The sequence below is a fragment of the Melanotaenia boesemani genome, chromosome 11, assembly GCF_017639745.1.
Source record: "Melanotaenia boesemani isolate fMelBoe1 chromosome 11, fMelBoe1.pri, whole genome shotgun sequence".
Classification (NCBI taxonomy): domain Eukaryota; kingdom Metazoa; phylum Chordata; class Actinopteri; order Atheriniformes; family Melanotaeniidae; genus Melanotaenia; species Melanotaenia boesemani.
Genome location: NC_055692.1, coordinates 20160187 through 20172218, shown reverse-complemented (window position 1 = coordinate 20172218; position 12032 = coordinate 20160187). Strand labels below are relative to the sequence as shown.

Sequence of the window (12032 nt, the reverse complement as noted above, 5' to 3'; positions counted from 1 at the left end):
AAAAGTGTGAAGTAATTTTTCTTTTAAATGAAGGGAACTGATTTTTTCTCAATTACGGAAACTGCTTATTAAATCAAGTAGATGCATCCTTCCGAAGTTTTTGGGGAATCTGAGTCATCCAACTTGTCAAATTACTTTTGAAAAAGTCGTCCATGACCTTCCTGCCAAGCTAGGACACAAGACAAAATAATTTGGGGAATATTACTTATTAAGCATTAATCCATAGATGTGATCATTACTCTATTAAGTAAATAAAGTGGCATTCCAAATATAGACAGGTGTAATTGTGGAATATACTTTAAATACAATAGATTTTTCTGTTGATTAAAATAACATTTTCCATGTCAAACTCACAATTTGTAGCTGGTAAGAGTCCATTGGTCAAAAAGCACTCAATATGAGCCGTTTAAAACAATTTAACACTGATTCAAACATTTCACTTGTAAAAATGTTCATTCAAGCAGAAGAGGAAGGATCAGTCTAACGTTTTTTAACATCTGACATCATGAAGGCAGGAGCCATACGGCTGAGTCTTGTTAGCTTCCTCTGCTACTTATGAAAAGTGGATTCCTGCTGAGTTGAAAGCATGCAGCAATCTGGAGGTGAGGAAAATACCCAAAGTTAAACGTGTACATTTTATAGCATTTAAGTATTCTTTCTCAATGATGAAATCACGCTTCAGTTCTCGATGTTCAACTTACACCATGAAGTCATCAATGTCCATGGACCTGGCCCTCTTTTCACTGAACTCAGCCTCTTTCAAAATGGACTCAATTTTCTTGCTGATACTGAAATCAGCTGGAACATCCTGTCCAGGTGGAGTAAAAAGTTAACATAAAGGGGGATTCCTTCTCTTTCTGATTGGATGGGAAATTAAAATTGTTCAAAGGAATATTCACTCACCACATTGTGCACAGAACAGTGAATTCTGTAGTTCTTTTCCAGCAGCTGCTCTACTGCAGTGGACCTGGAAATCGGAAACATGCATTAAATTTTCTACTTAAAACAGAACAATTTGAGGTTTGTGTTTACAGCAAGAAGTTTCTCACTTGAAAGCCGCACTGAGTGTTTTGTTCTTCCGAACAAAGGCTATTCTGACCAGGCCATCCCACTCCTATTAAAAAAATAAAAAAAAAAAAGACAAAGTTTATGACCAAACATTTTTCTTTCCTAAGCATGAATCATTAACAGTCAAACCTCACCTGGAAATTGACTGGAGGAGGAGGATTTTTTGGTTCTATCCTCACAACACTTGACTCCACTTTAGGAGGAGGACGGAAATTATTCTTCCCAACCTGGTAGAAGAAACATCATTACAGACACTGCTGTTGCAACGTAGAAAAACACTTAATATATATGAACCATCTGAAGATGGCACCGTCAGCTCTTATACACCAAACCGATGTGAAGAAAAAATGCACACTTCAAAGACGGCTTCCAACTGCCAGCCAGGACATAAAATCTGCACTTGTGGAAAAAAAACGATGCAGCTTACCAGTGCAAGTGGCAGTAAAACATACATCATACAATAAGGGAAACTAGAACATAATGTTTTTTGGTAAAGCCAAAAAGAGTTTGCCCATCTCATATCATGATTATCAGTTGGTCCGGTGTGTGCAAAGTTGAAGTAGCTGTTAGCTTTCTGTCCTCGCTGTCGCCTACCTTCTTGTGCACTCAACTACTACACTGTTAATGAACTCAAAATGAGCTTTCTCACCAACAGCTTCTGCACCTATCCTGCAAGGTGATTCAGCAAAATTACCAAACAGGCAAATGTTCACAGACATGCTTGATGGGCAAATGCCTGCTTGGTGTATAAGATCCTGAAAGGTGAAAACACACCAGGGGGCCTGCTTCTTGCACACGCAGGAAGCATCACACTGCAGCCCACATTCGACTGCACACACAGAAAACAGTCTGTGGTGAAGCTACCCTGATGTCAGTTCTTAAAAAGTTGTGATCAGTGATTTGTCCTAAAAATAAACAATGATAGCTGGTTGGTTATCATACATCAGCTGTTTTAAGCCACATCAATTTTAGGTGTATGTGACATACCAGAAGAGGAATGTTTCACATAGTTATTTCTCAAAGCCATTATTTAAAATCTCCTCATCAATCTTCTATCTTATTTGATGTATTGCGTTATAATAGCTGGATAAGAAAGAAAACACTAAAACCAAAGCTGCTGTGCAGTGGAGGCCTGGATGCAACAGCATGGAGCAGGTACAGCTGATTTTAAAAATGGCTTCTTTTTTATGTTTGTTAAGGTGCATCAATGCTTGAAATTAGACCAGTTTTGAAAGAGTGATGTGGGTTAAAGCATCATAAATCACCACTGTGCCACCGGGTGTTTTTTATAATAGAAAGTAAAGGGACACCTTCATTAGATGGTCAACACGAGCCAGTAGCTGTGTGTTGATGGACAGTCTGCAGTACAGCTTATCCCCAGGTTTGGCAACCAGTCGCATAGCAAACTCTCTCTGGAACATCAGCACAGCGCATCTGAACAAACGTGAAACACAAAGAGGCATTTAACCCTAAACGTAGACATGAGAACACAACTACAGATCATCAATGATCCATTTCTAACCTGAAGAAAGGTCGGTGCAACAGGAGCTTGAAAACAAATGGTGACGAAATCTGCACAAGTAGGAAAAATCAGCTTTGAGATTAAAATAACACAACGTTAAGTTAACTGTGTACAGCATGAAGAAGTCTTTACCTGGTAAGGTAAGTTAGCCACGCAGACATCAAAGAAAGGCAGATCTGTTTTTAATACATCACCAACTAATATCTGAAGTTTTGTCTGCAAGGGTCTGTTGAGGGAAAAAAGGTTCACATTAGGTCACATATTCACTCTTAGACCATTTTCACACACAAACTGGAATCCTGAAAAAGTTTTAGCAACGTTCCATAGTAATACCAAATGTCCACAACATTTCCACCCCAGCCCCTGGTAAAATCTCTGGATCCTCAGCAGATGAGATCATGTATGAAGCAAATATTTTCCGCTGCAGTGCACACGAACATGTCCTCGCTACTGACCTGGATGCTGTTATTTATGTGTTTCCTGCTATTGTGAATTTGTACAGATCATAGACTGTATATAAAAGATAAACAGAGCATCCGTGACGTCACCCGTAGGTTTCTGAAGAGCAAAAGTAAAGCTTGTTGGGTGTTCCTACTGTCGCCATCTTGGTAGTGTCACGCCTGCCGTCGCTCCCGGACAATGCAAAAATAGACAAAGTGGCGGAGCTGAGAGGGGGCTGTGAGCGTGGGGGTGGATGATTGACGTCCACCAAACTCCAAGCTGCCTGTGGCTAAGAGCTAACTGAGCCAACTGGGATCTAACGTGAGCTAACCTGCTAATGAAGGTAGAACGGACTCAAGCTAAGGCGAACTGTTAGCTGGCTAAAAACCGCGTTTGTGCAACACTCTCCCTCCTTGCTACAATACTGAATACATGTCAATCAAAAGGACACACCCATAATTATGCTGAATTTTAAGATTAAATAACATCCAAACAGAGGAGTTATAAAAATATTCACCCCCCTCACAGTAGTAATGAAGGTAAACTTCACCTTTTAATCCTAAAATGGATTTTTGTACCAGGCTTTAAACATGTTTATTTCTGCTGTGAAGTTTTGGAGCCAGCCCCTAGTGGATGAGGGGTGAACTGCAGTTTTTTGCACTTCCGCATAGGCTTCACATTTTACCGCCGAACGTTGCCGCTTGGTACAGATATAAGTTACTCAGATGCGTCTCACACTTTCATGAGTGAAAGTGGCTTTAGTTCGCTTATCACTATTATACATGAGGAGCTTAAAGCAACATGGCACTGCCGTCTTCACTCACGTGCATTGTACTCTTTTCTGAAGTTCGGCCACCAATCTACAGTCCAACTCACAAGCCACCACCTGCAAAAATAGAAAGGATTGTTTAGATGTAAGCAGGTAAAAATCTGTATTTACATGAACCTTTCACAAATGCAAAAAAAAAAAATGCAATAAACTCAATAAAAACAAAATACAAACACATTTATGACATAGTTTCCTATAAATGTATGATTTTAAATAACAAAAATAAGGGTTTTAGATGGTGAAGAGTGAGGACAGACTGCAACATCAGATGAGTATTACTATGACCCATCTGAGTAAATAACACTAACATGGTGGTTCACAAGTGAAACATCAGAGAGAGATCACAAACTTCAAACTCTGGTTGGCAGTGTTTATAGATATTTACAAAATAATTCATACAGCTTTTAATGCCTTCCAATACTTGAACTGACTCCAAGCTCTGGAAGCAAAACTACACTACACAAAAAGCTCACCTTCTTGGCTTTTTCCAGCAGTTTTACTGTCATATTACCAGTACCAGGTCCAACCTCCAGAACCACATCTGTTGGCCTCAGAGCAGCCTGAAAAAAACAACAACAAAAGAAAAAGATAAAACATTAAATATCAGATGCAAACACTATAAGAAAGCCTGTGTATCATGACTTTACATTTTTCTTTAGGATACAGTGGTGGAAAAAATATTTATTCTTTTTTTGTTTAGGGAAATTAGGAAAAAAAAATAGGAAAAATTTATTTTATACATTAAAGAGCGTGAGGATGAGGAACGTGTAGACCATCTCACAAACTCTTTATGTTGCTCCAGTCAGCTGGCCATGTCAAACAATAAAGCACCATCGCTTCAAATAAGCCATCAAAATAACATTCCCACTCCAGCTGCTATACGTCTGTGAAACACCGTGACTGTAAATGCAGATATACAATTAGACTGATAATCCAGTTTATAGACTGATCCCTCTCTAGTTTATTTGGCTCTGCTTGACTGAGATGATTTGTGGTCTCCCACAAGTCTGTGTACAGTCTCTGTGTAAACTTGTAAAAATAAAAATGACTTGCTACAGATCTGTATGAGAAGCAACTTTTTTAACCTTCTTTTCTGTGACCACTACTTTAATCTCTAATGTTTTTCTTCTTTGCAACTGGATTTGCCAGATGTTGACTGACCATGTGACAGGAGAGGTGTGTTAGCTTGCATAGTCATTTTTTAAAGAAACCAAGCCAGCGTTACTGGTTCATGCATCTGTGCTCAATTTCAATTCACAATCATATTTCTTTTTAAAGAAAGGTGACTGGGATCAGGTGGTGCACCATTGAGTACATGTTGATATTTCTTGGTATAAGTACTTTTACGGATTTCTGACTATTTTGCAAAGTTAACAGTAGGTTTCATTTTATTCTGAGGCCAATATCCTATTATTAGTGAAAAGCTTTTTTGATCTCATATGGGTTCACTGCAACAATTAAGCTTCCTAAAGCAAACCCAACACTAAAAAGAAAAAAAAAAACTCTAGATGAATTAAAACAGTGGAATATTTCATAGCGACAGATGTCTTGCCACCCTTTTTAAATAGTTACATATGATCTTATTTCTTTTTTTTGTTTTTTTAACAATAATTTTGTGTATTTTTTCATCCCTTTGCAGTGTTTTTATTTCAAGCACTTTTTAAGAAGGGTCAGTTTGAGTAATTTTTTCTTTCTCTCCACTTTAGTGTTTCTTATTTGGTGATTTAATTGGGTAGTCTGGTTTGGTGAATGTTTGTTTTTGTTTGATGTTGTAATGTCTTCCTTGAGGACTTCTCTGTAAACCAAGTTTCCCATTAGGGTGACGCTGACGGTGCATATTAACTTTTACTTCTCAGAGAACCAGAGTGCGCCAGTACTTCCAGTTCATCCCACCTTTTCGATTATTCCATTGACAACCAAAGGATTCTTCAGGATGTGCTGACCAATGCCAGTGTTAAACATGATGCCTGCAACAAAAAGCAAACACAGCACTGCATGCTGGACTTATCTCATCTAACAAGAGCAATTAATGGCAGAACTGACTGATTTTAACAGCCATATTGCCTTTTTTCTCTCCCCCTCCAACCATTTTTCTGGTGTAATTGTTTCTGAAACTAAAACCACAATTAAAACATTTTTCTGGACAATTCTTGTCTAATCTATGTGACATCAGTCTGTAAGGAGAAAACCCTGGGCTAACTTTTCAGATAATGGTTGTGTACATCAGAATTTCAATAAAATGGAGTGACATTTAAGCTTATTTATCTCAGTAAAATTAAACATGCTTCACTGGTAACAGTTTCAAGATGAGCTAGTAATTTGTTAACGTTATAGTTACGTTTATAGTGTTGGTGCTGCAGCTACATGATGACCCTTTTTTAACCCACTTCTCTCAACAGCTGACGGTGATAAAGCTAACATGCTAAAGCTAAACCCTCCTTGTAGAAGCATACCTTGGTTTTTAACCTCTTGGTGCTGCCTGCTTTTCTTCTCAGTCTTTACTTTCGGCATTTTTACTTGGTTTTAATCCACTTGTATAGATAGAAATTCAGATTTGTAACGAGAATCCAAAGTGTCTGACTGTAAACACGTGTAGATTTTTCTTCTTCACTAACAGGATGTGAAGTAGATTTTATATCTTTACCTCAGCTCCGTGGCGCCCTCTTGTGGTGTATAAAAGAAGAAATAAAAACAGGACATTTTTAAAACAGATTCTTTATTAGACAGCACGGGACAGACACAAATAAAAATGAGATAAAGGAATTCTCTAGTCAGAGATAGGAAACTCTTCCAGTGTCATGGCAATGTCTCGAAGTTTGGGATCATCCAGCCAGTTGACTTTACAGGCCAAGAGGATGCCCTGATGAGGAAAACACACACTAGTTGCAATGTATTTCATGTTATCAGACACTGTATGGTAATACATTCTACATGTTTTCTGTCAGTTTATGCTTAATTTACCCTGAGGACATTCTGAGTCATGATGGCCATCTTTTTATACTTCTCCAAGTTTGCTTGTCCTTTTTCCAATGCAGCTTTATACTTTTCTGCATCTGGATGCTCCTTCTTGGACATTAAGTCTTCCATTTCTTTCATTTTCTCATGCGTAAGTCGCTTCATCTCTGCACACAAAAGTAATTTAGTGACTGATTTACTCATATGTCAAAACAATAAGTTGACATAAATGCAAAGATGAACACTTGATAAAAAGTTTAAGTTCTACAAAGGGTGAGAGAAAAAAAAAATAAATCACCAAAAATCTTACCAAGTCTGCTCTTCTGTATTTCTGTAATTTCATCCTGTAGGCATTTGGTTTCCTGTTAAACAAAAATACAACAAGGACTTGCATCAGTTTCTGAAAGTCGGGGATAAGCTCCTCTTTCCAAATGCAATGAATAAATTCACAAAATTGTATTAAATCAAGTCCACCTAGTGCCCTAAATTCTGTCACTTCTATTATTTATAATTTTGCCAATCTTTTTGATATTGATCCCCAAAATGCTCAAAACCTGGAACAATATTTCATTCTGACCTTGGTTTTGATGCTCAGATGAAACATGAAGGTCAGTCTGTTTTTTTCCAGCAACAATCATGAACTTTCTTTCAGCTGCTGACATACTAAAGGTCATGCATGCTTTGTCTTTCCTCGACTTGATTACTGTAAATCATTGTACTCAGGTATCAGTCAGGGCTCCCTGTGCTGACAAATTTTTTTTCAAAATGCTGCAGTTAGACTCATTACTGACTTTAAAAAAAGGATGTGCACATCGGCCCTGTGCCTGCTTTTCCTCACTGTTTTTTGCTCACCTTTAAAGCCTTGAATGGCATTGTCCCGTGAGACCTCCTGACCACTGAGATCCACAGATAATACATTTTTACAATCCCCAGATCACAGCTTGTGACAAAAAGAGATCATACTTGTTTCATCAGAGCCTCCACCAAAAGGAACTCTTTGCACTCAGACACACAACATCTCTTAACACCTTAAATTCCTCCTTAAAACTTGTTGGAAGGGTTGTTGCTGTTGTCTGATGAATATATTACATATTTTATTGCTACTAATCTGGCTGTGTTGTCCTTTCCCCCCCCTGGGTTACGGTTATATACAAAACACCATGTTACTATTGTTGTTACTATATTTATTATTATTATTATTGTTGTTGTTGTTATAGAGCAGTAGGACAAAAAAAACAGGTCCACTTTTCTGTATGTTATTGTTACTTTTATGTCATTGCCTTTTTTAATAGTTTTTTTTATTCTGTGCTATGTAAAGCATTTGTAAAATTCTTTAGAAAAGAGCTAAATAATAAGGTTTTATTATTATTATTATTGTTGTTACAAAGCACTGTTCAATCTGATTTGCAAATACAAAAACCTTTCAGCAATGTATGACTGCTGTGTGTTCTTATATAAAATCTATTTAACAGTAAGTGGCCATGGCAGTCAGACTCAGTATGCGTCCCACTGCAAAGATTTTTGCTCTTATGAATCAGAGACAAGAACAATAGGACCCACATTATTAAAAATCATAACATTTTGCTTTTAGTTACTTTCGACAGTTCATTGATGTTTGTCATAATTTACATTTAGCAAATTTATTATTATTATTAGTCTTTAGTTAATAATACTCACAGTCCAACCAAGTTAGATTGCACATAATACTATACATTTTTATGTTTACACAACAACAACTGCAGATAAGAGTGTAAACATTAAAAGCACACACAGCATAACAATTAACCTAATGTAAGTGCTGGCTAAAACAAGCCTTTCAAATACAAAAAAACAGTATACCGAACACTTGGAATGATGGTTAGACGTTTTTTTTTTAGGGGGGGGGGGGGGGGGGGGGTGAGAGCACTTACTTGCTGAAGTTGTTTTATACGTGAACACAGAGACATGCAGCGATCACTCACAGCTTTCAGGGCACTAAAAGGAAAAACACAAAACCAAACAAATATTTGGCATATCAATTATCAGGAAAATAAATTATTGTTATTTTAATGTGTTGTGAACTAACTTACACCGCCTCTGGATCACTCTGTTTCATCTTCTCTCCCATTGCCTGCCAGATCTGCATCCTAACAAAGACACCAGCTGCATCAATAAACTTCTAGATTTTCTCAACCGTCAACTCCATTTTTTCTAGATACACTGATACTTTGCAAGGTGGCAATTACCTTTGCAGTGCCAGTGTGCTGTTAAAATGGACTGCCTTGACCCTTTCAAGCTCATTTATATAGTCAGGCCTGCAACATTAAAGATACAGTTATGTGTTAAATTAATTAATTTTGACATTTATTCAAAGATATATTAGATTTCATCTCCAGAGCCATAAACAGGAATTTCAAATACTCACAAGTTTCTCTCTGCTTCCGATGTACTGCAAGACCTTTTATTTTTCCCTGTAATGGCAAATTTTAAAAAATTGTTTTATTCTTTTTACTGTGTAGTTAAGTAAAGTATAATTTATTTATATCAATATACTGTTACCCGCATTGAGCTGTACTGTCATCTCAAAGCACTGGTTGGACATCTGCTGCTTTATTCTGAGAGGACAATAATGACATTCAATTATATGCACGATGGAGCTTTATTAACCTTAAATGCTGGTTTTGGGGATAAGATAAATCAAGACTTGGACATGTTATAGATGTGGTGGAAGAACCTCAGCATGTCTGCAGGCAAGGTATCCTTCTGTCCAGCGGAGCTCTCAGGACCAGGACCATCATTCAAGGCCACAGCCTCTACCATGTGATTTAGGCTCCCCATGTTATCAGATGGGTCCATGAGCGGAAAACACACCAACACCAACTAGAGTTAATGTGAGATCGCCTGTATTTGATCCAAAGTACAGAATTACTTCATTTTAATTGTTTCACAAACCTTTTGGTGACAATAATCTAAAACATGTTTTAAACTGTATAAATACAAAAGTCCTATAAACAATAATAACTGCTGCATTAACTGAAAGTGTTTGCATATAAGAAACCTCATATATATGCCTATTAATAATATAATAGTCGGCTATAAAGCAAGCTATTTGCTTCTACTTGAGCTGTAACACATAATAAAGAAAACACCGTGTTTCTCTAATCTGAGCGCAACTCCGCGGATTTACTGTATAATCCCCTCTGACGCTGCGCAACGCAAACGATCGTGTTGCTAAATCTACGTTAACATCACAGAAGGTCATTGTGTGAGATATTAACCTGAATTACTAACTTGAGTTGGCAACACTTAAACAAACGCGGATGATCTAAAACATCTTACCTTCTTATTACAGATGCGTTCAGCAGCGAAAATGTCCCGATTAATTTTTGTTCCAGGTTAACAGAATGTTTCTGTCATGCTAGCTAAAATCGCATTACTCGGTTAATATAACAACTCATTAAAACCCAAGAACCGGCTAAAATAAATTATTGTTGGCTGCAACATGTTCTTTATCACTAGTTAATGACGGCGCTCTTGTCAATTTTATCACAGATGTATGTAGGTCGCTAAATTTGTTTACATAATGATTCCTTCATGTGCCTCGGACCTATCAAAATAAACTGCGTAAATATTTTATTCACAACCTCCAAACCATGGCTGGCTCTGGTTTTGAGCCATCTATGCTGATTAACTGGTTAGAGAACGACAAACACTCTTTTACATATATGTAGCTCTTAAAACAAAAGTCCTGTACTGACTTTTTTAATTTGTTCCAATAATTTAAACTCAGAAATCCTATATTCCTAGTGTTATTAAATGTAACATAAGCTTTCAGATCCCGCCAGGAAATGACGTATTTTGTCCTTGTCATGGATAGTCTCCAAGAAATCTGCCAGCGCCCTCTATAGTCCAACATAGTATAGTACAAGTACGCTCCTGCACAAAATGACACTTGGGCTGAAGAAAGAAAGAAAGTAAGAAAGATAGAAAGTAAGAAAGAAAGAAAGAAAGAAAGAAAGAAAGAAAGAAAGAAAGAAAGAAAGAAAGAAAGAAAGAAAGAAAGAAAGAAAGAAAGAAAGAAAGAAAGAAAGAAAGAAAGAAAGAAAGAAAAGTAATATAATACTACCTAAATATTTGATTAGTTAGACTGTCTGGAAAAGTGGTAAAAATTATTGTTAATATTAACATTATTATTATTATTAATACGTACAACGTGCGTTCAGGTTACACCCTGGACAGGTCGCCAGTCCATCCATTGCATGGCCAACAAAGAGAGACAAACATTCACTCACTCCTACGAAGAATTTAGAGCAATTTAATGATGATTTAAACATCACATCTTAAACTTTTCACCCTGACAAAAACTCAAATAAATACAAAAATATGAACAGAAAAGCCAATCAAATAACAAAAAAGAGCAAGTAAAGAAACAGAGAGAATAAATGACAAGGCGGAGGGTTAGTTCAGTTTGACTGGGAAGCCAGAGATCGCCCTAAAACCAGCACACTGCTCCATAGATCATAGTCTAATTAAAACAGAGTAAGTGGGTAAGTAAAACAAACCCACACTTTGATCTGATTATCCAAGAAGACTAATTAGTAGTGAAGTGTGGATCAATACTAAAATATATATTCCTCATATACCAACATTTATAAAACTAAACTTTCAGGACAGGAAATACTTCTGCTTCTGCCTGACACTGGCAAATGCAAACCAAGGCACAGAGTAGCGTGGTAGTGTGGTTCACTCACTGCTCAGTGATCAGTCTTGCACGCAGTGATGAGTGGAGATATTTCAGCTGCAAAAAAAAAAAAAAAAAAAATGCACTGTTTGATGTGTGTGTAAAGACTTCTGGCGCTGCAGGCAGGTACTATCAGGTACTATCAAGGTACAGAAAGAGAAAATGTGGAGCTGTTGGCTATGTGTTTAACTGTCACTGGACACTGGGGAAGTGCTTTACATCTCACTGCTGCTAGGTTTAAATTTTTGAGCTGATGTTTAAACAGAAGTTCCCTGCACTTCTAAAACTAAGTTATCCTGTTTGGTTCAAATGTGCATTAAGTAATTAATAAAAATAAGTAATAAGTAATGCAATAAATGTTACAATAAATAGCTGCATGCATTCCTTGCAGTAAAATGTCCCAGAGGTTGCCTCACCTTAATTCAACAGGCCCAGATTTAGTCAGGTAAGATTACACACAGAGTAGACCATTACTTAGACCAGGTGTCATTAAAATA

The 12032-nt window shown here is 37.1% G+C and overlaps 2 protein-coding genes across 2 annotated transcripts; both read right to left on the bottom strand.

Moving 5' to 3' along the window:
• Positions 1-469: 469 nt before the first annotated feature.
• dimt1l (DIM1 dimethyladenosine transferase 1-like (S. cerevisiae)) lies at positions 470-6489 on the bottom strand. The gene is made up of 12 exons (XM_041998845.1): positions 6314-6489; positions 5754-5827; positions 4334-4420; positions 3856-3917; positions 2723-2816; positions 2591-2640; positions 2379-2502; positions 1203-1295; positions 1050-1114; positions 904-967; positions 702-808; positions 470-596 (listed from the first exon to the last, which is right to left on the bottom strand). Exons 1-12 carry the CDS (start codon positions 6369-6371, stop codon positions 554-556), a joined length of 921 nt encoding a protein of 306 aa, XP_041854779.1. The 5' UTR covers positions 6372-6489; the 3' UTR covers positions 470-553.
• Positions 6490-6559: 70 nt separating this feature from the next.
• On the bottom strand, positions 6560-10599 carry cenph (centromere protein H). Its single transcript, XM_041998846.1, has 10 exons — positions 10134-10599; positions 9529-9695; positions 9354-9409; positions 9220-9265; positions 9041-9109; positions 8885-8941; positions 8726-8789; positions 7126-7177; positions 6822-6982; positions 6560-6720 (listed from the first exon to the last, which is right to left on the bottom strand). The coding sequence occupies exons 2-10, from the start codon at positions 9648-9650 to the stop codon at positions 6628-6630; spliced, it is 720 nt and encodes a 239-aa protein (XP_041854780.1). The 5' UTR covers positions 9651-9695; positions 10134-10599; the 3' UTR covers positions 6560-6627.
• Between the last annotated feature and the right edge of the window lie 1433 nt (positions 10600-12032).

What these genes read in the sequence shown, in the direction of transcription:
- cenph (XM_041998846.1), bottom strand. Translation starts at nt 9,650, where the DNA reads ATGGACCCATCTGATAACATGGGGAGCCTAAATCACATGGTAGAGGCT. An exon ending in CAGAGTGATCCAGAGGCGGT is followed by an intron (nt 8,790 to 8,884) that starts GTAAGTTAGTTC and finishes TTTTCCTTTTAG; the next exon opens with TGCCCTGAAAGCTGTGAGTG. An exon ending in AATACAGAAGAGCAGACTTG is followed by an intron (nt 6,983 to 7,125) that starts GTAAGATTTTTG and finishes TTTTGTGTGCAG; the next exon opens with AGATGAAGCGACTTACGCAT.
- dimt1l (XM_041998845.1), bottom strand. Translation starts at nt 6,371, where the DNA reads ATGCCGAAAGTAAAGACTGAGAAGAAAAGCAGGCAGCACCAAGAGGTT. An exon ending in TGCTGGAAAAAGCCAAGAAG is followed by an intron (nt 3,918 to 4,333) that starts GTGAGCTTTTTG and finishes CTATTTTTGCAG; the next exon opens with GTGGTGGCTTGTGAGTTGGA. An exon ending in TGGCTAACTTACCTTACCAG is followed by an intron (nt 2,641 to 2,722) that starts GTAAAGACTTCT and finishes CTACTTGTGCAG; the next exon opens with ATTTCGTCACCATTTGTTTT.